At 50.6% G+C, this 25476-nt stretch overlaps 1 protein-coding gene across 1 annotated transcript in view; it reads left to right on the top strand.

The window, feature by feature from the left end:
- The window catches only part of WDR44 (WD repeat domain 44), a 44797-nt gene that overhangs the window by 7626 nt on the left and 11695 nt on the right, over window positions 1-25476 (top strand). Inside the window, exons 2-16 of the mRNA XM_054388477.1 lie at window positions 2944-2977; window positions 7131-7205; window positions 8455-9073; window positions 9778-9908; window positions 10013-10105; window positions 12458-12594; window positions 14514-14597; window positions 15481-15587; window positions 17740-17891; window positions 19108-19246; window positions 19348-19412; window positions 19560-19673; window positions 21346-21468; window positions 23875-24066; window positions 25361-25462. Coding sequence (XP_054244452.1) covers window positions 2944-2977; window positions 7131-7205; window positions 8455-9073; window positions 9778-9908; window positions 10013-10105; window positions 12458-12594; window positions 14514-14597; window positions 15481-15587; window positions 17740-17891; window positions 19108-19246; window positions 19348-19412; window positions 19560-19673; window positions 21346-21468; window positions 23875-24066; window positions 25361-25462 — 2167 coding nt within the window. The remainder of the gene's footprint in view (window positions 1-2943; window positions 2978-7130; window positions 7206-8454; window positions 9074-9777; window positions 9909-10012; window positions 10106-12457; window positions 12595-14513; window positions 14598-15480; window positions 15588-17739; window positions 17892-19107; window positions 19247-19347; window positions 19413-19559; window positions 19674-21345; window positions 21469-23874; window positions 24067-25360; window positions 25463-25476) is intronic.

The following is a 25476-nucleotide window of genomic DNA, read 5'->3' as shown; positions in this document are numbered from 1 at the left end:
CAGCTTGCTCAAGGCCTCCTCCAGCCTGGACTTGAACACCTCCAGGGAGGAGGCAGCCACAGCCTCCCTGGGCAACCTGTGCCAGAATCTCTCACTCTAAAGAATTTCTTCCTCATCTCCAGTCTCAATCTCCCCTCTCCCAGCTCAAAGCCATTCTCCCTCATCCTGGCACTCCCAGCCCTTGTCCGAAGTCCCTCCCCAGCTCTCCTGGAGCCCCTTCAGGTCCTGGAAGGCTGCTCTGAGGTCTCCCTGGAGCCTTCTCTTCTCCAGGCTGAACAGCCCCAACTCTCCCAGCCTGTCCCCACAGGGGAGCTTCTCCAGCCCTCTGATCACCATCATCACTTGAGCAGTGGGAAGCAGCCTCTGGTTTAGTTTGAGCATGGGTTTTCCACATAACTAATTAGCTAAAGAAGTCTAAAAGGGTAGCAATGCCTTTTGAACTTGGTTTTCTTTTATTACCTGTGGAGAAATGCTTTGCCTGTACCATAGGTGGTGTGCTCATTGGTGGGAATTCTGATGACAGAACTCAAATACCTCTTTGCATTTTACGTTGTGAAGTCTGAGCACTGCCTTACAGAGCAGGATCCTGCACCTGACTGAACCCCAAGCAGTAGTGTTGTGATTACAAAAACCACACATTCATTGCACACAATTCCTGCACCTATTCCTGAGGAGATCCAAGAGTTAGCAACACTGAAAATAGCTCAGGAACCAGAAATTCCACATGGGCTGTAGCCTTCCCTGGCAGGACGTTCTGGGAGACAAAAGATGTCTTTATTTTGCAGGTCAAAACACTTAGCTTGCCCTTTTCTTTTGCAACATTAGGCTTGGGTTTTGCACATTAGGATTGTGCCTTGAGGCAGTGTTAAGGATGTTGTGCATCTTAAATGTCAGTATCTGAAGAGGAGCAGCTCAGTTCAAGGTGTTAAATTAGTTATAGCTGATATCTTTATATCCCAACCTGTGGTATTGCATCGTGTGCTTCACCCTGCTGTAGAAATGTGATCTTTTCTTCTTGGGGGTGGAAAGCTTTCAGACAGTAAAGAGAAGAACTGAAAGTCTTCAAAATGAAATGGGAAATGGTTTTCTTTTTCGGAAGGTGATGTCCCTTGGAACCATCATTTTGGAGACAGGAGGCACCAGTTAGACTGGGATCATAGAATCACAGAATTGTCAGGGTTGGAAGGGACCTCAAGGCTCATCCAGTCCCAACCCCCCTGCCATGGGCAGGGACATCTCAGACTACAGCAGGTTGCTCACAGCCACATCCAGCCTGGCTGCAAAACCCTCCAGGGATGAGGCTTCCACCACCTCCCTGGGCAACCTGTGCCAGTCTCTCACCACCCTCCTGGGGAACAACTTCTTCCTAACACCGAATCTCAATCTCCCCACTTCTAGTTTTGCTCCATCCCCCCCACTCCTATCCCTCCCTTGACCCCCTCAAAAGTCCCTCCCCAGCTTTCTTGGAGCCCCCTTCAGATCCTGGAAGGCCACAAGAAGGTCTCCTGGGAGCCTTCTCCTCTCCAGACTGAACAACCCCAACTCTCTGTCTGTCCTTGTCTGCAAAGCTCAAAGGTGCTGAGTCTCACTCAGGTTGGTAGCCAGCTGGCATGCTTGTGGAATCCAGGTTGTAGTTCCTTGGGAGTAAGCTTTTAAGGAAGTAAACTGTCACTTGGTCTCAGCTTGTGACTAACAGATTCATAGGACAGCCCAGGTTGGAAGGGACCTTGAAAAAAAACATCTGAGCCAACCTTTCACCTTCTGTACATAGGAGTAAGATCCTGTAGGCAGAGTAAGAGAGAAGTAACCTTCTAAATTTGTGCAAGAAGAGAAGGCTCTGAGGAGAGCTTCTTGTGGCCTTCCAGGATCTGAAGGAGGCCTACAAGAAAGCTGGGGAGGGACTTTTGAGGGTGTCAGGGAGGGATAGGAGTGGGGGGAATGGAGCAAAACTAGAAGTGGGGAGATTGAGATTGGATGTTAGGAAGAAGTTCTTCCCCGTGAGGGTGGTGAGAGACTGGCAGAGGTTGCCCAGGGAGGTGGTGGAAGCCTCATCCCTGGAGGGGGATTGGAACTGGATGATCCTTGAGGTCCCTTCCAACCCTATGATTCTATGAAGTCTTGTGGAACTGTAAGTTCAGGATATTAAGAGCTGACTGCTCGCTGCTTGGGCTGAGTGGTGACCCAAAGAGAGGTAATTAGTTGGTAGCATTCCCCCAGGACACCTCATTCTCTCATGTAATTAGTGAAACGCGAGGGTATGTGTGAGTGGATGCTCATGGCAGGCTGCCTGGGTCAGAGCAGGCACTCTGGGGAGCTGTATGGAGCTAGTTGCCTCCTTTCAGCAGCTAACCAAGGCACATTTGCTCTGAGGGTCACGATCAGGAACATGGCAGGGGGCTTGGAGCAGATGATCTCTGAGGTCCCTTCCAACCTAAGCCATTCCATGAGTCTATAACAAGGTATTGTGCTACTAGGGAGGCTGAAAGGGCAGAATGGCTCCCAAAGTGTTGTTGCTTCTGCAGACTGGAGTTCAAGCACTTGATTTGCAACCTCCTGGAGCATTTGTGCTTCTGCTTGCTGAGAGTTTGGGTTCTTTGTCCACCTGATGCTCCCTGTGCTGGCACACTGGAAATTCCAAGCAATGCATTTGAAATGTGTGCTTGGAATAGCCTCAGGAAATGGGTGAGTGGAATGGGATTACTGGAAGAGGCTGCTGAGAAACTTGCAGGGGTTGTAAAAGCTTTGGATCTGTGTGTTGTAGACTGCTGGGGACTTGGTTTGAAGCTCTTTGCTCTTAGAAGCATTCTCTTGGTTGCTTGTCTGAAGTATGCAATACTCACTGCCAAGGAGGACTGCACTCCAGGCTGGTTATTGTGATGCTCACTGTCAAGGTGACTTCTTTCTCTTCAAGCTCTATGTAAGTCTGTCTTCTCTTTCTAACAGGTCACCAATGAAAGTTGGATCCCATGTATTAAAGGTGAGTTTCTTCTCAAAAATCAATCAGATGCTTGTTGATGAACACAGTATTTGAGCATTTGGACCTAAAGCAGATCATGGAGTCACAGAACGGCTCAGGTTGGAAGGGACCTCAGAGATCTTCTCCTCCAAACCCCCCTGCCATTGGCAGGGACACCTCCCACCAGCCCAGTTGCTCAAGGCCTCATCCAGACTGACCTTCAACACCTCGAGGGAGGAGGCAGCCACAGCCTCCCTGGGCAACCTGTTCCAGAGTTTCACCACCCTGGTACTGAAGAACTTCTTCCTCAGCTCCAGTCTAACCCTGCTCTTCCTCAGCTTCAAACCATTCCCCCTTGGCCTGTCTCTAGACACCCTTAGAAAAAGTCCCTCTGTAGCCTTCCTGCAGGATCCCTTCAGCTGTTGAAAGGCTCTTCTCAGGTCCCTCAGAGCCTTCTCTTCTCCAGGCTGAACAACCCCAGCTCCCTCAGCCTATCCTTGTAGCAGAGGTGCTGTGACAGCCCTGCCATCTGCACAACAGGAAATCCTAGGCTTGCTTTGCTGCAGGGAGCAACAGTTGCTTGTGTCTCAAGCTCCAGCTTTCCTTTTCTTCAGGCTCTGTTACCGTGTGTTGAAGCTAATTTTATTCTGAACCACCTCTGTGCCACGCAATTGAGGTTTCCTTAATTACTAGGGCTACCTTCTCTCTAGTAATTTATGAGCACCAAGCAAGTCTCTGCAGCATTTGGCTTTTGGTCTCCAGCTGTATGAAAGGGTTGGCTTGGCTCTCTCCTGCCTTCAGCAGACTCTCAGTGTCTGTACTTGCAAAGCCTCCCCTTCAGGTGATGTGGAGCTCAAACACTCTATTTAGCTTCAGCAGGCAGCGTTGCCACGTCCCACGCAGGTAATTGGTGTGCTGCACCTAGGCACAGTGAGAGTGCAGCTGCAGCTAGGTGAGGAGCTGCAACCTTGTGCAAACACCACTCCTTTGCTGGGCCCAGCAGGGCCAAAGGTGATGCTGTGCACCACTGCTCCTTAGAGCAAAGCTTGAGCTTGGGTCTGCAGAGTGTTGGGAAATCGCAGCATAAAGAGTGCTGCTGATGTGTCACCAGCACCCTGCTCTGAGCAGGCTCTTTACATGGATGCTGCATCTTACAGGGCAGAGCTGTAACCCCTCCCTTGTGCTGTGTTTAATGTCCCTTTAATAGTAACAGTGTGACATTTGTGAGCCTTGAAAGAAAGGCTCTGCAACCCACGCATGGTGGTGTTCCCCAGGGCTCAGTGCTGGGGCCACTTCTTTAGTGACTTCAGCAGTGATCTGCAGGAGAGGATTGATGCTCCCTCAGAAAATTTGCAGGTGACAGCAAGTAGGGTGGCAGTGTTGGTCTGCTGGAGGGTAGGAAGGGTCCTCAGAAGGACTTGGCCAGGCTGGATCAATGGGCCAAGGTCAGTGGGCTGAGGTTCAACAGGGCCAAGGGCTGGGTTCTGCACTTGGGTCACATCAACCCCAGGAATGCTCCAGGCTCAGGCCAGAGTGGCTGGACACTGCCCAGCAGAGAAGGACCTAGAGGTGTTGGTTGACAATAGCTGCAGATGAGCCAACAGTGTGCCCAGGTGGGCAAGAAGGCCACCAGCATCTTGACCTGGAGCAGCAATGCTGTGGGCAGCAGGAGCAGGGCAGGGATTGTCCTCCTGTACTCAGCACTGGTGAGGTCACCCCTTGAGTCCTGGGTTCAGTTTTGGGCTCCTCACTCCAAGAAGGACATAGAGGAGCTGGAGTGTGTCCAGAGAAGGGCAACCAAGCTGGGGAAGGGTCTGGAGAAGAGGGCTGTGGAGGAGCAGCTGAGGGAGCTGGGGGTGTTCAGTGTGGAGAAGAGGAGGGTGAGGAGAGACCTCATTGCTCTCTACAGCTCCTGAGAGGAGGCTGCAGTGAGGTGGGGGTTGGGTTCTGCTCCCTAATGTCAGGTGATAGGACAAGAGGACACTGGGCCAGGGGAGGGTTAGGTTGGAAGTTAGGAACAATTTCTTTGGTGCAAGAGTGGTGAGGGATTGGCACAGGCTGCCCAGGAAGGTGGTGGAGTCCCCATCCCTGGAGGTGTTCAAGAAACCTGTGGCCATGGCACTTGGGGATGTGGCTAATGGCAGTGATGTTGTCTTGATGATTGGACTGGATGATCTTGGAGGTCTTTTCCAACCATAGTAATTCAGTGGTTTTAACTAAACTCAGTGCAATCACTGACTTGCAAAACTGACTTCAATGCCTTCAGTGAACTCTTAGCTGTGAACTTGTGCAATGTTCTTGTAGGTTTTTTTCTGTTTTTTGGAAGTCTCTTCCTATGTCACTTGCCCAAAGCTCTTCTCAAGTTGCTTTCTGAAGCTGGAAAGAGGATTTCTCTGCTTGGTACCATATCAGTTGAGTGTGTGACTAAAAGTGTAGTTTGTCTTGGAATGGATAAGAAATATTTCCTAAGTCCAAAGTTTAACAGGGGTGTGAGCCTAATGTCAACAAAATTAGAACTAATAGAATGGGCTCCTGTAGCTGCTGGTTACCCTGCAGGGCTTCAGTCCTCATGCCTTTGAGGGCAGATTTTAGTGATAAAGCAAAACAGAACTTGCATTGAGATCTGAAAAACTTTGTGGAAGGAGGGAGTGGAGAGGGAGGAAGAATTGTTCCATAGCTGCAGCTGTGTCTGCATGATGTGGTCAGAGCTCTCCAAGCTGGAAGTCTCCAAGGGTTGTGTGTGGGTTTGTTTCAGCTATAGTAGGATAAGTTACTCTGCTATAGTCGTTCTGTTTAACTAGCTAAGCCTCTGAAAAGAGTCTGGGGAGACATTTCTTGGATACCTGTACTAGGAAGTCACTTGCCAAGGTCCAAAAAAGTCTCTGGGGAGGTATTTGAAAACAGCAGGTTAATGTGGAGCTTAGGAGTCTTGTGCATAGCAAAAGCTGTGGGAGCAGAGTTAAATGCAAAGCCACAGACAAATGGGTTAGAATGGTACCAGCTGGCCTCTGGGGGCTGCAGCTCTGCTCACCAAATGGGCTCTGCAGGATGGGCAGAGTGGAACAGGCTGTGTGGAGATAAAGTGCAGTCTCTTTCCTTGGATACAGTCAGAACCTGGCTGTACACATCTCTGAGCACAGATCCCTTCCAGCATCAAGGATTCTGTCAAACCTGGAGCACTGTGTCCACTTCTGGGCTCCCCAGTTCAAGAGGGACAGGGATATACCAGAGAGTGTCCAAGGGAGGCTGTGAGGATGATGAAGGGACTGCAACAGCTGTGTGATGAGGAAAGGCTGAGAGGCATAAAAGTCTGGAGAGGAGAAGATTGAGAGGAGACCTTATTAATGTTTATAAATATCTGAGGGGTGGGTGTCAAGAAGGAACCAGGCTCTGTTCAGTGGTGTCCTCTGACAGGACAAGGGGCAGTGGGCACAGACTGGAAAGTTCTGCCTCAACATGAGGAAAAACCTCTTTGGTGTGAAGGTGCTGGAGCCCTGGAGCAGGCTGCCCAGAGAGGTTGTGGAGTCTCCTTCTCTGGGGACTTTCAAGCCCTACCTGGATGTGTTCCTGTGAGGAAACCACATTTGGGTTGGAAGAGACCTTAAAGCTCATCCAGTCACAACCCTCTGCCATGGGCAGGGATACCTCTTACCAGCCCAGCTTGCTCAAGGCCTCATCCAGCCACAGCCTCCCTGGGCAACCTGTGCCAGTCTCTCCCCACCCTCACTCTCAACAATTTCTTCCTCATCTCCAGTCTCAATCTCCCCTCTCCCAGCTCAAAGCCATTGTCCTCATCCTGGCACTCCCAGCCCTTGGCAAAAGTCCCTCCCCAGCTCTCCTGGAGCTCCTTTGAGGTCCTGGAAGGCTGCTCTAAGGTCTCCTTGGAGCCTTCTCTTCTGCAGGCTCAACAGTCCCAACTCTCCCAGCCTGTCCCCACAGGGGAGCTTCTCCAGGCCTCTGATCATCTTGGTGGCCTCCTCTGGAGCCTCTCCAGCAGTTCCACCCTCCTTGTGCTGGAGACACCAGAACTGGAGGCAGTGCTGCAAGGAGGTCTCAGCAGAGCAGAGGGGCAGAAATCCCCTCCCTTGTCCTTCATGGTGTGTAATTTGCTGGAGCTATAACTTTGTTACATCACCTTACTGCCATCAACTTATGTAACTTATTTTTTCCATAGGATACAGACAGCAAACTACACAAAGCTGGAGAAGAAACCTTTGTACAAGAAATGAAACAAGATGATTCAAAAGAGGTTAGTTAAAGATTGCTTTGTGCTTCCAGGATCACAACAGCAATATGAAATCATTCAATAGTTTCAGGATGAAGACTGATTAATACAGGTTAGAATTTGTGATTGCTGGTAGGAAGAATGTTCATCTAAAGGGTAAAGACCAACCTAAGACTCCTAAGACGTTTGGGATTCACCAGTGTTGGAATTTACAGAATCACAGAGCTCACCATTTGCAGAACCATATTCACAGCTTCACAGATTGCATCAAGTTGGAAGGGAGACTCAAAGGACATCTTGGTGCAACCCCCCTGCAGGCAGCAGGGACACCTCCAGCTAGAGCAGGCTGCACAGGGACACAGCCAGGCTCAGCTTGAATGTCTCCAGGGATGGAGCCTCAACCACCTCCCTGGGCAGCCTGTGCCAGTGTCTCACCAGCCTCACTGTGCACAACTCCCTCCTGGTGTCCAACCTAACTCTGCCCTGCTCCACTTTCAAACCATTGCCCCTCAGCCTGTCCCCACAGCCCCTTCTGAATAGTCCCCCCCCAGCCTGCCTGGAGGTCCTCTTCAGATGTTGCAGTGCTGCTCTGAGGTCTCCCTGGAGCCTTCTCTTCTCCAGGCTGAACAGCCACAACTCTCTCAGGCTGTCCCCACAGCAGAGGTTCTCCTCCTCTCTGATCATCTTTGTGGCCTCCTCTGGACCCTCTCTATCAGCTCCAGGTCTCTCTTGTGTTGGGGTCCCATATCTGGCCCCAGCCCTGCAGGTGAGGTCTCCCCAGAGCAGAGCAGAGGGGCAGGATCCTCTCTCTCCAGCTCTGCCCACACTGCTTTGGATGCAGCCCAGGCTGCCCTTGGCCTTCTGTGCTGCCAGTGCCCATTGCTGGCTCCTGTCCAGCTTCTCCCCCACCAGCACCCCCAAGGCCTTCTCTGCAGGCTGCTCTCAATCTCCTCACCCCCAGCCTAGATTTTTAAGGAGGGTTGCCCAACCTAGGGTGCATGAGCACTCTGAAGGCTCTGAACAGCTTTTGCTTCCTAATTTTTCTTTCAAAGTATATTGAGGAGGAATGGAAATCAGCCACGTGGGTTTGTTTTCCAGATGTGCCTATTTCTGAACCTAGAGTCTAGTCTCCAGAGTCCTTAAACCAAGTTCCTTGTGCGTCCAAAGCCACTCTTCCTTGGAAGAGCTGTGGTGGGTGTTGTATGGACTGACTGCTAAGAGTGCCCTAGCAGGATGTGCTGATTAACAGTGGAATGGTTTTGTTCTCTTTAAGATCATTGACAGTATTATAGAAGAAAGCCAGAAGGCACAGGAGCTGGATGGTGACTCTCTAGCTTCTAGAGAAAAAGACCTGACTGTTCCAGCTGCAGATGCAGAGGATTGGGTTTCTGGAGCAGGCATTGTTAGTCCTATACCAGAAGTTTCAGCTGCTGAAGTACCAGTACAGGAAGATCCTGGAGAACCTCTCTGTGAGGACACTGAATTGGACTCAGGGAAGCTTCTGTTGACTTCTGAGCAACAGGAAACTGATAAACTAACAAAAGTAACAAACTCAACTGACCATAAAATGGATGAAACTGAAGCACAGGAGGAAACATCAAACAATGAGGACAGAGCAGACAAAAAAAAGGCAAATGCTTTAGAACAGATGGCTTCAGATTTATCTACCAAAGACCTTTCCACAACAGAAGAGATGCCTCCAGCAAAGCCACCCAGGCAGCTTACTGTAGAGCCTGATATAGTTGCTAGCACAAAGAAACCTGTCCCAGCACGACCACCACCTCCAACAAACGTTCCTCCTCCAAGACCACCGCCTCCTGCCCGGCCAGCTCCACCACCTAGGAAGAAGAAGAGTGAACTGGATTTTGAAGTGCAAAAACCTGGTTTAGAAGGCAAGTATTCTGGTGTGGGTGGGTTCAGGTATCAGCTTGCTTACTATTTCTGTGTTTTGAGGGAAGAGTCATTCAGGGATTCATACACTGATGCAGAGCAGTTGGAGGGCAGAGGATGATCTGCATGAGTTTCTGTTCTGTATGAACTGACTTGTTACTGGAATCTGTTACACTGACTGGGCTGGGATCCATGTCTGAGAATGCTCATTGCATAGAAGCATAGAACCATGGAGTGGTTTGGGTTGGAAGGGAGCTTAAAGCTCATCCAGTTGCAGCCCCCTGCCATGGGCAGGGACACCTCCCCCCAGCCCAGGCTGCTCAAGGCCTCATCCAGCCTGGCCTTGAACACCTCCAGGCAGGAGGCAGCCACAGCCTCCCTGGGCAACCTGTGCCAGTGTCTCACCACCATCACTGTCAAGAATTTCTTCCTCATCTCCACTCTCAATCTCCCCTCTCCCAGCTCCAAGCCATTGTCCCTCATCGTGGCACTCCCAGCCCTTGTCCAAAGTCCCTCCCCAGCATTCCTGGAGCCCTTTCAGGTCCTGGAAGGCTGCTCTGAGGTCTCCCTGGAGCCTTCTCTTCTCCAGGCTGAACAGCTCCAACTCTCCCATAGGGGAGGTGCTCCAGCCCTGATCCTAGAATTCCAGCAATCTGGAGCTATGGCAAGTGCTATGATCTCCTTTCTAATACAAATCTCTTTTCAGTTTCTCGAGAGAGCTTCCCAGCTGGTGGGTTTTTAACTCCAAATACAGTGACAGAAGGCATGCCCAAAGATTCTCAGCCTTCTTTGGATTTGGCCAGTGCAACCAGTGGAGATAAAATAGTCACTGCACAGGTATTGGGGAGTGGTTAGAAGTCCAAGAGCTGTAACATTTTTAATTGCTTAGTGTCACAGCAGAGGTAATGTCCTGATGATGTGTTCTGTCTGCACCTTCTCAGGAAAATGGGAAGGCAGCTGATGGCCAAACAACAAATGAAGTACTTGGACCACAAAGACCCAGGTCTAACTCTGGAAGAGAGCTCACAGATGAGGTATGAATGTGGTCTGTACAGCATAATGCAATCTCATGCTTGATTTTTCCAGTCTGTTAGATGAATTGGAGTAGTCACAGAGTCACAAAATGGTAGGGGATGGAAGGGGACCACTGAAGGTCATCCAGTCCAGCCCCCTGCCAGAGCAGGACAGGGCACACAGAACACATCCAGGTGGAGTTTGAAAGTCTCCAGCGCAGGAGACTCCACAACCTCTCTGGGCAGCCTGCTCCAGGCTCCAGCACCCTCACAGGGACAAAGTTTTCCCTCCTGTTCCCCTGGCACCTCCTCTGCTCCAGCTTGCCCCCAGTGCCCCTTGTGCTGTCCTTGGTCATCCCTGAGCAGAGCCTGGCTCCAGCCCTGCACATCTTTATCCCCAGCCATGAGGGCAGCCCTCAGGCTCCTCTGCTCCAAGCTCCAAGCCCCAGCTCCCTCAGCCTGGCCTCCCAGGAGATGTTCCACTGCCTGCAGCAGCTCTCTGGCTCTGTGCTGGACTCTCTCAAACAGTTCCCTGAGGTCCCTCTGGAACTGAGGGGCCCAAAACTGGACACAATATTCCAGCTGTGGCCTCAGCAGGACAGAGTAGAGAGGCAGGAGAACCTCTCTGACCTACTCACCACAGCCCTTCTGATCCACCCCAGGATGCCCTTGGCCTTCTTGCCCACAAGGGCACATTGCTGGCTCCTGGGCAGCCTTCTGTCCACCAGGACCCCCAGGTGTCTTTCCTCTGCGCTGCTCTCCTAACAGGGCAGCCCCCAACCTATCCTGGGCCATGGGGTTGTTCTCATGTCCCTCCTTGTGCTCCACTACCTTCTGTGACCAGGGATGCAAACAGCAGTAGTGGCAGGCTGGCTTTGTCCACCTAAGCACTCTGTGGTCCCCGAGTCATGTGTGGGCTTGGCCTTTGCAAGTGGGAGCTCTGATGCTCTGAGGTGGTGTTTTTAGCTATGCAAACACATGGCAAGAGGTCAGTGTGAGGGAACTCCAGCTGCCTCGGTGCTTTGTCATGCATCTGAAAGGGGAAGGCGTCACTAATAGAATGAATTCCCTGATGCTAAAAAGTAATTCCTGCCATTAGTAACTTCCATTATCCCTGATGATGTTACCAGGGTGGTGCCAGCTCTCACTTTTATTGATCTGTTACAGCCTTTCTCACTGTTGCTAGCAGCTCTACATGTTTATCAGATGCTGCAAAAATCCCTTTCCCTTTGTGTACTACCAGTGAGCTCTAAATGCATTTTCTCTGTACATAAAAGTTGTCTTTGACTAAATCTAAACTACAGCTCTTAGTATGGCTGAAAGGGGAAGACTTCAGTGTTTTCATCACAGAATCACAGCATTACCTAGACTGGAGAACACATTTAAGATATTCAAGTCCAGTCATTAGCCTTACACTGCCAAGTCCTTGACTAAACCATATCCCTGAGCACTACATTTGCCTGACTCCTAAATCCCTCAACCACCTCTCTGGACAGACTGTTCCAACCCCTGACCACTCTTGCAGCAAAGAACTTTTTCCTAATCTCCAACCTAACCCTCCCCTGGTACAATTTCCTCTTCTCCTACCACCTGAGACTAGGTAGAAGAGGCCAGCCCCCACCTCACTGCAACTTCCTTCCAGAGATTTGTAGAGAGGTCTCTCCTCAGCCTCTTCTTCTCCAGACCAACCCCAGCTCCCTCAGTTGCTCCTTCCCAGAGGAGGGACACCTCTCAACTAGCTCTGGTTGCCCAATGCTTCATCCAGACCCTTCTCCAGACCCTTCCCCAGCTTTGTTGCCCTTCTCTGGACCTGCTCCAGCATCTCAATGTCCTTCTTGGAGTAAGGGCCCCAAAACTGAGCCCAGGACTCAAGGTGTGGCCTCACCAGTGCCCACTGCAAGTCCTGCTCATCACACTGTTGCTGCTCCAGGCCAGGATGCTGGTGACCTTCTTGGCCACCTGGGCACACACTGGCTCCTGGCTCAGTTGCCTGTCACCCAGCACCCCCAGGTCTTTCTCTGCTGGGAATTTCCAGCCACTCTGCCCCAAGCCTGGAGCCTTCATGTGGTGGTTGTGACCCAAGTGCAGCACCCAGCATCACATAGCATGTTTGATGGTAGCATGGACAGTGTCAGGCAGTGGCTGATGTCTCTGTAACTGCATTTCTGGCTTATGAAACTGAAGCTTGTGATGAGATGCAGTTGTCCCTCTGTGTGGGTGGTTGCTGTGCTAGCATGCTGAAGGCAATGTCAGCTGAAACTGGGTCTTTGCAAAATGAAACTGTAGTGAGCTACAGAAGACCAGGTGAGTTCTGTTTTGCTCTGAGCTTTGGAGACCAATGAAGTCATTTGGATTTCTCATTTTCCCCCCCAGGAAATTCTAGCAAGTGTGATGATAAAAAACCTTGACACAGGTGAAGAAATCCCCCTGAGCTTGGCAGAAGAGAAGCTGCCCACAGGGATTAATCCCCTGACTCTACATATCATGAGGAGGACTAAAGAATATGTCAGGTATGAACGCTGGGAGCTTTCAGCTCCTTGAGACCCTTGCTCTCCTGGGTTTTACAGTCATGGGGGCTGCCCTTATGTGGGTAAGGAGAGTCCCACATGTCTGACTGGTTCCCTGTTGTCTATGGACTAAGCTGGTTGCTGAACTCCTATGAGTTAACTGGAAGTTAAGTTAACTGCATTTGTTGCAGGAGAATGTCATAATGTCCTTTCTCTGTGTTAAAGTAAGTTTTAACTCTCAACGCCACCTCTGGAAAATGACTGAGAGGCAGAACATGGGAAGCAGTGACAGGGCAATAAAAAGCCAGCCCTGTGTTAGGTCATTAGAGACTTGCACACACATCAGTTGCAAGGATGAGAGAGAGTTTTCTCTCTCCACCTTCCCCATTCACAAATGATAAGCCATTCAAAAATTGTCCTCTTTAAAAGCAACTCTGGCCTGAAAGGAAGAGTTCTGTAGCTCTGAGAGTTTAAGCATTTAAGTGAGACAAAGCTGTGGAGGCTCAGATTATCTTTTTTATAGACCCAGAGAAGTGACTGGAAAAAAACAGAGAAGCCTTCAAGCACACAAACTCTCCTGTGGGTCTTTTCCCTACAAGCCAGAGCTCTGCTCTGAAAGTATCTCAGGCAATAGATGCCACTTGGAAATGAATATTTCTCCATTTCCCCCCAGACAGAACCCTCTGTGTTGGCAGAGCTCGTGTGCTGCTTCTCTCCACAGCAGCTGAGTGGGAAATGAGTAGAACAACTTAGCTCTGATAGCTGGTTTATGCTGAATTCTGATGGCTAAAACATCAGATATTCAAGGTGAGGCTCAAGGAGGCCCTGGGCAGCCTGCTCTAGTTGAGGATGTCCCTGCTGACTGTGGGGAGGTCGGACTGGATGAGCTTTGGAGGTCCCTTCTGGCCTGGACCATGTTATGATGCTCTCAAGTTACTCATCTTGCTGGAACTCAACAAGCCAGTAGCTGAGCTGGTGTCTGATTCAGTGACTGGTCCTCTGAAGACCTGTTGCCATCAGTATAGCTGAGGTTTTCCTGCTCTTAAACATGAGAAATGTCTAAAGCTCTCTTAAAACTGAGTCTGTTTGTCAGCTTGGATAGGAAAAAGCAGTTTCTCAATGACCAGGAAGTCTTGTCAGTCTGATGGGATTATACAGCAGACCATGGGTCTGTGTTCTGCATTGTTCTGTTGCCATTGAAAGCAAACTTCTGTTTTAGAATGACATGCTGTTAATGAATTTGATCTGTGGAGAGCAAGGTATGAGGACAAGGTGACATGTTACCAGTTCCTAGTCCTGCAACACATTTGGTCTGCTTTTAGCTTTCCAAGCCTTACAATGAGCTTAAGTTTGGGGAAGAGAAGACTGCATGGGCACTGTAGAGCAGCCTGAGGAGATCCTACAGGAAGGCTGCAGAGGGACTTTTCATGAGGGTGTTTGGAGGCAGGACATGGGGGAATGGTTTGAAGCTGAGGGAGATCAGGAAGCTGAGGAAGAAGCTCTTCATTATGGGGGAGGTGAGACACTGGCACAGGTTGCCCAGGGAGACTGTGGATGCCTCTTCCCTGAAGGTGTTTAAGGCCAGGTTGGATGAGGCCTTGGGCAACCAGGCTTAGTTGAGAGGTGTCCCTGCCCATGGCCAGGGAGAGTGGAGTAGATGATCTCTGAGGTCCCTTCCAACCTGGCCATCCTGTGGTTTGTCAGAGTAATGAACCTGGTGCCCAGACACTGTGTGCAGTTCCAGTACCACAGTGCCCAGGAACTGAAATACCTGTTGCATTGCTTGGTGTCACAGCCATGTTTTTCCAGTGTTACATGCAGGAGCAGAGATGGTTCCCACACTGCAGCTCCTGCTTCCCTGGTGTTGAGTGAGTTGAGATCTCCTGTGGTCTCTGCTAACCACTCCCTTCTGCCTTTCCCAGTAACGACGCAGCGCAGTCTGACGACGAAGACAAAATGCAGGCACAGCAAACTGACACTGATGGAGGGAGGCTGAAACAGAAAACGTAAGCTGCTGTTCCATGTCCCTGCAAAGAACAGGCAGGTTTGGTTTCCCTAAGCTGGAGCTCTCCTTCTGAACTCCGAACATGTTCCCTTTCAAAGTACAAGTGAAGCCTGAATTTGCACAAGCCCATTGCTGTGCAGCTGAACTGGGCTGCATCCAGAGCAGGGAGAGCAGCAGCACAGGGAGGGGATTCTGCCCCTCTGCTCTGCTCTGCTCACACCCCACCTGCAGCACTGCCTCCACTGCTGGGGCCCCCAGCACAAGAAGGACCTGGAGCTGCTGGAGAGGCTCCAGAGGAGGCCACCAAGATGATCAGAGGGCTGGAGAAGCTCCCATGTGGGGCCAAGCTGGGAAAGTTGGGACTGATCAGCCTGGAGAAGAGAAGGCTCCAGGGAGACCTCAGAGCAGCCTTCCAGTATCCGAAGGGGCTCCAGGAGAGCTGGGCAGGGACTTTGGACAAGGGCTGGGAGTGCCAGGATGAGGGAGAATGGCTTTGAGCTGGGAGAGGGGAGATTGAGAGTGGAGATGAGGAAGAAATTGTTGAGAGTGAGGGTGGGGAGAGACTGGCACAGGTTGCCCAGGGAGGCTGTGGTGGATGTCCCTTCCCTGGAGGTGTTCCAGGCCAGGCTGGATGAGGCCTTGAGCAAGCTGTGCTGGTGGGAGGTGTCCCTGCCCATGGCAGGGGGTTGGATCTGGATGAGCTTTAAGATCCCTCCCAACCCAACCCATCCTATGACGACACATGTCTGCAGGCAAATTAAATGCTGACTTCAAGAAGCAGTAAAGAGCTAATACTGCCCTGCAGACAGTTGTATTGATGCACAACAGTAAGAAATGAGAATTCCCCAGTGTTCAGTGCTGGAAGAGTTCCCTTGTTCTTTCAGGACCCAGCTGAAAAAGTTCCTTGGGAAATCCGTGAAGCGAGCCAAGCACCTTGCGGAAGAGTACGGCGAGCGTGCCGTCAACAAGGTGAAGAGCGTCCGGGACGAAGGTAAGGGGCACCCCGCTGAGCTCAGCTGCTCTGTGTTTCTCTTATTTTAAATGCAATGCCTCCTTGATCCTCAATTTGCCAGAAATCCAAGCCAGCCATCCCCTGCTGGATTCCCCCACCGTGCAGTTTGATGCTCGTAGCTTGGTGTAGGCATTTTGAGAACTGGGGGTTGTGAGGATGAATTCTTGTAAAGGAGTGGTTGAGAGACCTTTTCAGCTCAAAGGTTTGTTGTCCTGCTAGGAAGTTGTCTGGGTATCAGGTGAGCACTTTTGGAAAGTTATTCCAGCAAAGGTAGAAGTGGGGTTCTCTACAGGCGCCTGGGGTGGATCAGAAGGGCTGTGGTGAGTAGGTCCAGAGAGGTTCTCCTGCCCCTCTGCTCTGCCCTGCTGAGGCCACAGCTGGAATATTGTGTCCAGTTCTGGGCCCCTCAGTTCCAGAAGGACCTCAAGGAACTGCTGGAGAGAGTCCAGCACAGAGTCAGAGAGCTGCTGCAGGCAGTGGAACACCTCCTGTGAGGCCAGGCTGAGGCAGCTGGGGCTTGGAGCAGAGGAGCCTGAGGGCTGCCCTCATGGCTGGGGATAAAGATGTGCAGGGCTGGAGCCAGGCTCTGCTCAGGGATGGCCAAGGACAGCACAAGGGGCACTGGGGGCAAGCTGGAGCAGAGGAGGTGCCAGGGGAACAGGAGGGAAAACTTTGTCCCTGTGAGGGTGCTGGAGGCCTGGAGCAGGCTGTCCAGAGAGGTTGTGGAGTCTCCTGCTCTGGAGACTTTCCAACCCCACCTGGATGTGTTCTGTGTGCCCTGCCCTGGGTGACTCTGCTCTGGCAGGGGGTTGGACTGAATGATCTCTGGAGGGCCCTTCCAACCCCTACCATGCTGTGATTCTGTGTTTTCTGACCACCAGTGCCACCATTACAATTCTTCTATAGCTTCAACTCCCATTAGATGATTTCCCAACTGCAGCAGCTCTTGATTTGTGTCTTCAGTCTTTGGATTCACGGCAGCCTAAACTCAGTGCAGATAGAAGTCTCTGTATTGGGGCCATTGCTGTTCAGTATCTTCATCAGAGATGTAGACAGTGAGATTGAGGCACCCTCAGCAAGACTGCAGATGACACCCAGCTGAGTGGTGCAGTTGATATGACTGAAGGATGGGAGTCATCCAGAGGGACCTGGGCAGGCTGCAGAGGAGAGCCTCATGAGGTGAGGTGCAGGGTGAAGTGCAAGGTCCTGCACCTGGGTCAGAGCAACCCTTGACAACAGTCCAGGCTGGGGGTGAGGAGATTGAGAGCAGCCTGCAGAGAAGGCCTTGGGGGTGCTGGTGGGGGAGAAGCTGGACAGGAGCCAGCAATGGGCACTGGCAGCACAGAAGGCCAAGGGCAGCCTGGGCTGCATCCAAAGCAGTGTGGGCAGAGCTGGAGAGAGAGGATCCTGCCCCTCTGCTCTGCTCTGGGGAGACCTCACCTGCAGGGCTTGGGGCCAGATATGGGACCCCAACACAAGAGAGAGCTGGAGCTGATGGAGAGGGTCCAGAGGAAGCCATGAAAATGATCAGAGGGATGGAGAACCTCTGCTGTAGGGACAGGCTGCTGGGAGAGTTGTGGCTGTTCAGCCTGGAGAAGAGAAGGCTCCAGGCAGACCTCAGAGCTGCATTTCAAGATCTGCAGGGGAGCTGCAGGCAGGCTGGGGAGGGACTGTTCAGCAGGGGCTGTGGGGATAGGATGAGAGGCAATGGTTTGAAAGTGGAGCAGGGCAGAGTTAGGTTGGAGATCAGGAGGGAGTTGTGCACAGTGAGGCTGGTGAGACACTGGCACAGGCTGCCCAGGGAGGTGGTTGAGGCTCCATCCCTGGAGACATTCAAGGTTAGACTTGATGTGACCATGAGCACCCTGCTCTAGCTGGAGGCATCCCTGCTGCCTGCAGGGGGGTTGGACAAAATGACCTTGGAGGATCTCTTCCAACCCCACGCAATCTGTGAATCTGTTTTTAGCCCTTAATGCAACAACAATCTTGCTTTGCTTTAAGATCTCAACATTTCTTATGAAAATTTGCTACTTCAGGACTGCTCTGCTCCCAGCAAGCATTGTCAGATGTTTTCAGGGATAGATGAAATGTGAGCTGTGATTTGCTCTGCTGCATTTTGTGTTCCTTTTAGTCTTCCATACAGATCAAGATGATCCCTCTTCCAGTGATGATGAGGGGATGCCATACACAAGACCAGTGAAGTTCAAAGCAGCACATGGCTTCAAGGGACCTTATGATTTTGAACAGATCAAAGTTGTTCAGGATCTCAGTGGAGAGCATATGGTAGGTCTCAAATTGCAGCTGTCGGTTTTGCTGTGTTTCTTCAGCCTCAGATTCAGCTTTCAGTCTCCTCCAGAAATTGCTGTCAGATTTTCTTCTTCCTGAGGAGCAGTTTCATTCTAGAGAATAACAGTCTGGGTAGAAATGAAAATTTGACTGATTTGGTCAAATCTTCATTGAAAATAAACCCAGAAATCTGTAGATACTCAGGGAAGAAGAGGAGGTGGAGGGGTCGACCTTCTTCTGTCCAATTCCCTGAAAGGAGGTTGGTGCCAGGTGGGTGTTGGTTTCTTCTCCTTAGTAACAAGTGATAGGGAAAGAGGAGATGGCCTCAAGCTGCACCAGATGAGGTTTAGCTGGGTATTAGAAGATACTTCTTCCTTGAAAGGGATCTCAAAGGCTGGAACAGAACTTTCCCTTGAAGAGCTTTGATATTGAGTGGTATTTGGTTTCTTGGTTCCTGCAGTTAAAAATTCTGAGACAGCAATTCCTCATCATTAAGTCTTGGGCTAAGGCTAATGACCTACAGCTATCAGTTGAGTGACTGAAGAGGTGGTGAAACCCCACTCCAGTTCTGGTACCCCCAGCATAGAAGGGACCTGGAGCTGCTGGAGAGAGCCCAGAGGAGGCCACCAAGATGATCAGAGGGCTGGAGAAACTTCCCTGTGGGGACAGGCTGGGAGAGTTGTGGGTATTCAGCCTGGAGAAGAGAAGGCTCCAGGGAGACCTCAGAGCAGCCTTCCAGGACCTGAAGGGGCTCCAGGAGAGCTGGGGAGGGACTTTGGACAAGGGCTGGGAGTGCCAGGATGAGGGACAATGGCTTTGAGCTGGGAGAGGGGAGATTGAGATTGGAGATGAGGAAGAAGTTGTTGAGAGTGAGGGTGGGGAGAGACTGGCACAGGTTGCCCAGGGAGGCTGTGGCTGCCTCCTCCCTGGAGGTGTTCAAGTCCAGGCTGGATGAGGCCTTGAGCAAGCTGGGCTGGTGGGAGGTGTCCCTGCCCATGGCAGGGGGTTGGAACTGGATGAGCTTTGAGGTCCCTTCCAACCCAACCCATTCTGTGAATCTATGATTGCTTTTCAGTGTTTCAGTCTGCCATTTGTTGCAGCTGTGGTGTGGTGTATACATCCTCAGTCTTGTCAGTTGACATTACAGCAAGGTTCTTTGGGGTGAAGAAAGGCCCTCTGCATAACTTCAGCCCTGCTCTCTGCGTTTTGCCAGGGTGCTGTGTGGACAATGAAGTTCTCTCACTGCGGTCGGTTGCTGGCCTCTGCAGGCCAGGACAATGTGGTCAGAATCTGGGTCTTAAAGAATGCTTTTGACTACTTCAATAACATGAGAATGAAGTACAACACAGAAGGTACCTTGCTCTGGATCTTTGTTTCTGGAGTTCTAAAACTCCTGAAATTGTAGCTCTTTGGGAACAGAGAGTTGACCATGGTGCTTCTGCCTCTCTTCTAGGCCGTGTCTCTCCTTCCCCATCTCAAGAGAGTCTGAACTCTTCCAAGTCTGACACTGATGCAGGGGTAAGTTCACTGTGTGCTGGTGGGAAGGAGAGGGGCACTGCTCTCTAATGCCATTCCTTACTGGCCCTGCACCTTCTGTAAGCAGTGATGATGTTTTGGTTAGCTTTCCCAGCCAGCATTTGTCATGTCTCTGTCTTTCCCTGGCAGATCTGCAGTGGAGTCGATGAGGACCCAGACGATAAAAATGCTCCCTTCCGTCAGAGACCCTTCTGCAAATACAAGGGGCACACAGCAGACCTCCTTGATCTGTCTTGGTCTAAAGTAAGGCAGCTTCACACAGACCAGGCAGCTCTCCTGGGCTGTCAGTGGTTCCGCTTTTGAATTCTATGAACAAACTTCTTGGACTTGCCAAATGAAAAGTTGTCTTATGAAGAAATAAATGAAAAAAAAAAACAAAAAACCAAAGCCAAGCCAACCCCAATTAGCACCAGCTGGTAATCCTTGCAACTGTGTGTTCAGTAGTGAAGATAAATTCTGCAGAGTTGGGGGGAATTGCCACTGAGCTGTATCATTTCTGATTTAAGGTTAGCCCTTTTCTTGTCTTCATGATCCTTGGCTATTCTGTGCAGAGTGTACAGATGCAAGGTTACTGAACGTGGTCATGGATCTAAACCTCAGAGAATTGCCTTGCAAAATGTTTCACATACAGCTGCTGCAGTCGACTCTCCACTTGCAAGCATAGCTGTAATTTTAACACTCTGGCTGAAGGATCTGAAGCAGGAGATATTCTCAGCCCTTCTCTGAAGCCTGTTGTGCTGTTTCTTCTTTTTAGGGTGTTAGGGACTTTTTAGGGTGTCAGGTAATGATAGGGCTGGGGGGAATGGAGCAAAACTAGAAATGGGTGGATTCAGATTGGATATTAGGAGGAAATTCTTCACCATGAGGGTGGTGAGAGACTGGCACAGGTTGCCCAGGGAGGTGGTGGAAGCCTCATGCCTGGAGGTTTTTGCAGCCAGGCTGGATGTGGTTGTGAGCAACCTGCTGTGGTGTGAGGTGTCCCTGCCCATGGCAGGGGGGTTGGAACTGGATGATCCTTGAGGTCCCTTCCAACCCTGACAATTCTGTGATTCTCTGAATACTTCAGTTACTTTCATAGAATTATAGAACAATTTGTGTTGGAAGGGCCCTCCAAAGGTCATCCAGTCCAACCCCCTCTACAGGAGCATCCTCATCTCAACCAGGTTGCTCAGAGCCTTGTCGAGCCTGACCTTATATATCTCCAGGCATGGGACTTCAGCTGCCTCCTTGGGCAACCTGCTGCAGTGTTCCACCACCCTCATGGTGCAGAACTTGTTCCTCACATCTAATCTCAATCTGCTCTGCTTTAGTTTGAAGCCATTGCCCCTCATCCTGTCCCTACAGGCCTTTGGAAACAGTCCCTCCAAAGCCTTCTTGTAGCCCCCTTCAGGGCTACACCCTCATGAAAAGTCCCTCTGCAGCATTCCTGTAGGATCTCTTCAGATACTGGAAGGCAGCTCTAAGGTCCCCCTAGAGTCTTCTCTTCTCCAGGCTGAACTCCCTCAGCCTGTCCTCATGTCAGTGGTGCTCCAGTCCCCCAGTCGTCCTTGTGGCCTCCTCTGGACCCTCTCCATCAAGTCCATGTCCTTGTGTTGAGAGCCCCATAGCTGGATGCAGTACTCTGGGTGAGGTCTCAGCAGAACAGAGAGGCAGAATCCCCTCTCTCCATCTGCTGACCATGCTTCCCAAGTATTTGTTTTCCCTGAGATTCTTCCAGAAAACTTTCTGTAATTGAGCATCAGTTGTAAGGAAAGTACCAATCAAGAAGTTCAGTAAAGTCATTGACCTGAAGGGATAAAATGTTGAATGTCTATGGCAATGAACAACATTGATAAGGCTTTACCAAACAGATTGCTTCTGTGTTTTCTGTTACTGTTGTGTCTGTCAATAACCATGGGATTGTTTTGTTTCACAGAATTACTTCTTGCTTTCTTCTTCCATGGACAAAACTGTCAGATTATGGCATATATCAAGAAGAGAATGTCTCTGCTGTTTCCAGCACATTGACTTTGTCACTGCTATAGCCTTCCATCCACGGGTAAGTGTCAGCAGCCTCTGTCTTCTGGAGAGGCAGAACTGGAAATTCCTCTTTATTTTCAATTGGAAAAAATATAATTGCACGAGAGAGTTTGTGTACTGCAGAAATGTCCCTGCTGGGTAATATTCACAGGCTCACACAATGCATTGGGTGGGAAGGGAGCCTCAAAGGTCATTTTGTCCAGTCCCTCTGCAGTCAGCAGGAACACCTCCAACTAGATGAAGTTGCTTAGGGCCACATCAAGTTTGACACTGAGTGTTTCTGGGGATGGCGTCTCCACCATCTCCCTGGGCAACCTGTTCCAGTATTTCACCACTCTCATTGTGCAAAACTTCCTCCTAATGTCCAACCTAAATCTCCCCAGCTCAAAGCCATTCTCCCTCATCCTGGCATTCCCATCCCTTGTCAAAAGTCCCTCCCCAGCTCTCCTGGAGCCCCTTCAAGTCCTGGAAGGCTGCTCTGAGGTCTCCCTGGAGCCTTCTCTTTTCCAGGCTGAACAGCCCCAACTCTCTCAGCCTGTCCCCATAGCAGAGGTGCTTCAGCTCTCTGATCATCTTTTTGGCCTCCTCTGGACCCTCTCCAGCAGCTCCAGGTCCTTGTGCTGTAATTTTAACTCTGTTTTTTCAACCTTCTTAACTGTTAGAATGAACTGACCTGGGAGCTTTTGTTTGGGAGGTTCTGGAGAGGAAGGAGGTTCTCCTCCCCCTCTACTCTGCCCTGGTGAGGACACACCTGGAATATTTCATCCAGCTCTGGGCTCCCCAGTGCAGAAGGGACAGGGATCTGCTGGAGAGAGTCCAAAGGAAGGCTCCAAGGATGCTGAAGGGCCTGGAGCACTGCCTGGTGAGGAGAAGCTGAGAGCCCTGGGGGTGTTTAGTCTGGAGAGGAGAAGACTGAGAGGGATCTGATCAATGTCTATCAATAGCTGAGGGCTGGGGGTGAGGAGGGAGGGGACAGGGACAGGCTGTGCTCAGTTGTGCCCTGGGATAGGACAAGGGGCAATGGATGGAAACTCCAGCACAGGAGGTTCCACCTCCACATGAGGAGGAACTTCTGCACTGGGAGGGTCCCAGAGCCCTGGAGCAGGCTGCCCAGAGAGGTTGTGGAGTCTCCTCTGGAGCCTTTGCAGCCCTGTCTGGATGTGTTCCTGTGTGACCTGTGCTGGATTCTCTGGTCCTGCTCTGGCAGGGGGGTTGGACTTGATTTCCAGAGGTCTCTTCCAACCCCTAACATCCTCTGAGCCTGTGAGCTCACTTTGCCTCCTTCAGTGGGAGGCAATACAAACCAGGCTCTGCTTGGGGCAGCTTTGCTGTGGTTAAGCTGTGATGCAATTTGCTATGAAGCCAGTCCAAAAGGCTCTGTGCTGCAGGGTCTGGGGCAGTTCCTTCAGCTGATGCTGTGCATTGCCATGACAAGTGAGAGCTCTGAGTCCCAGAGCAGTTCCTCACTTTATCAGTCAGAATCCATTTTTGTGTGGCCACAGCAAGTGAGAGCTCTGAGTCCCAGAGCAGTTCCTCACTTTATCAACTAGAATCCATTTCTGTGTGGCCACAGCAAGTGAGAGCTCTGAGTCCCAGAGCAGTTCCTCACTTTATCAACTAGAATCCATTTCTGTGTGGCCACAGCAAGTGAGAGCTCTGAGTCTCAGAGCAGTTCTTCACTTTATCAGTCAGAATCCATTTTTGTGTGGCCACAGCAAGTGAGAGCTCTGAGTCTCAGAGCAGTTCCTCACTTTATCAACTAGAATCCGTTTTTGTGTGGCCACAGCAAGTGAGAGCTGTGAGTCCCAGAGCAGTTCCTCACTTTATCAGTCAGAATCCATTTTTGTGTGGCCACAGCAAGTGAGAGCTCTGAGTCCCAGAGCAGTTCCTCACTTTATCAGTCAGAATCCATTTTTGTGTGGCCACAGCAAGTGAGAGCTCTGAGTCCCAGAGCAGTTCCTCACTTTATCAGTCAGAATCCATTTTTGTGTGGCCACAGCAAGTGAGAGCTCTGAGTCCCAGAGCAGTTCCTCACTTTATCAGTCAGAATCCATTTTTGTGTGGCCACAGCAAGTGAGAGCTCTGAGTCCCAGAGCAGTTCCTCACTTTATCAGTCAGAATCCGTTTTTGTGTGGCCACAGCAAGTGAGAGCTCTGAGTCTCAGAGCAGTTCCTCACTTTATCAGTCAGAATCCGTTTTTGTGTGGCCACAGCAAGTGAGAGCTCTGAGTCCCAGAGCAGTTCCTCACTTTATCAACTAGAATCCATTTTTGTGTGGCCACAGCAAGTGAGAGCTCTGAGTCCCAGAGCAGTTCCTCACTTTATCAGTCAGAATCCGTTTTTGTGTGGCCACAGCAAGTGAGAGCTGTGAGTCCCGGAGCAGTTCCTGTGAGGCCGGCGGTGCTTCAGGCAGTGTCTCCTCACAGGACGACAGGTACTTCTTGAGTGGCTCCTTGGATGGGAAGCTGCGCCTGTGGAATATTCCTGACAAGAAGGTGGCCTTGTGGAACGAAGTGGATGGGCAGACAAAGCTGATCACAGCAGCCAACTTCTGCCAGAACGGGAAGTACGCCGTCATCGGCACCTACGACGGGCGCTGCATCTTCTACGACACCGAGGTAACCGCTGCCTGCCTGTAGCAGGTTGGTGTAACAGGGTGAGGGCTGGAATCCCCCTCCACACCGACAACGACCAGAGACCGACAACGACCAGGCTAGCTCAGGCTGGAAGCAAACGCAAGCTGTAATGACAAGCAAATCTACAGTCTCTGGTGAAATGCAATGAATATGTGCCAATAGACACGAGTCACAACATTCACAGAGAGGTACAATCAACTGAAAAGCACAACCAAGCCCCCTGCTTCCCCTCCCCTCCAAGGGCTGTGCTTCTTCCCCAAGGGGCCTACTTCCCCCAGTCAGAAGGACTCCCCCACAGACCCCCTGGCCGAAGGCAGAGAGTCAAGAAGCAGAGAGGCTGTTAGACTTGGCTTGTCAAGGTTATCTTTCAGCCAGAAAAGAAGCAGCAGGCAGACAGAAGCCCAGCAAGCTGAGACTGCCCAACTCCCTAACCTTGTTTTGAGTAAAATTTCTTAAACATTTCTGTCTCTGCAATGGAAGTGTTTAGAATAATCATTATTTCACTTTCTTACACCCAGTAGTGATTTATTTACATTCTTTCACTTTCTCTGCTTGAACTTTGTGAAGAAAAATTAAAGAGACAGTCTTAAAACCATCACAGTTGGAATCCCCCTCCCACAGCTGCCAGCTACCAGGATAGCTCAGTCTGGAAATAAATGAAGCTGTTTTGACAGGCAAAACTACAATCTCTGATGAAATGCAGTGAATGTGTACAAGTACACACTATTCACAACATCCACACATAGTTACAATCAACAGAAAAACACAACAAAGCCCCCTGGCCTCCCCCCTGCATGCTTCTTTCTTTCTTATTTTCCCCCCTCTCCCCCCCCACTTCCCAAAGCAGGCAAAGAGGGAAAGAAGAAGCAGGGAGGCTTAGCTTGTCGGGGTCAGTATGCAGGGGTGAGTGTTCTGTCCAGCCAGAGGAGAAGATCAGAGCAGAGTGAGACTGACTGATCTTGTTTTGAGTACTGACTCTTAAACATTTCTATCCCTCCAGTGGAAGTGTTCAGAATAATCATTATTTTGCTTTCTTACACCCAATAGTGATTTATTTACATTCTTTCACTTTTCTGCTCGAACTTTGTGAAAAGAAATTAAAGACATAGTCTTAAAGCTATCCCACTGGGGCTCTGCCCTTGGCTTGCAGCTCAGCCAGACTGAAAAGCTCTGCTTGCTGAAAGAGCAAGAAGCAAACCTCTCAGGAGGTGTGAAGCAAGAGGAAGTTTTCCCCAGAGTCCTTTCAGATCAGGATGTGTTTTGAATGTCTTTTCAGCACCTCAAGTACCATACTCAGATCCACGTGCGTTCCACCAGGGGCAGGAATAGGGTTGGAAGGAAAATCACTGGCATTGAACCCCTGCCTGGAGAGAACAAGGTACTGTCTTTAAG

Source organism: Indicator indicator, chromosome 17 (assembly GCF_027791375.1).
Source record: "Indicator indicator isolate 239-I01 chromosome 17, UM_Iind_1.1, whole genome shotgun sequence".
Lineage (NCBI taxonomy): Eukaryota > Metazoa > Chordata > Aves > Piciformes > Indicatoridae > Indicator > Indicator indicator.
This window is presented reverse-complemented; position numbering and strand designations above follow the sequence as displayed.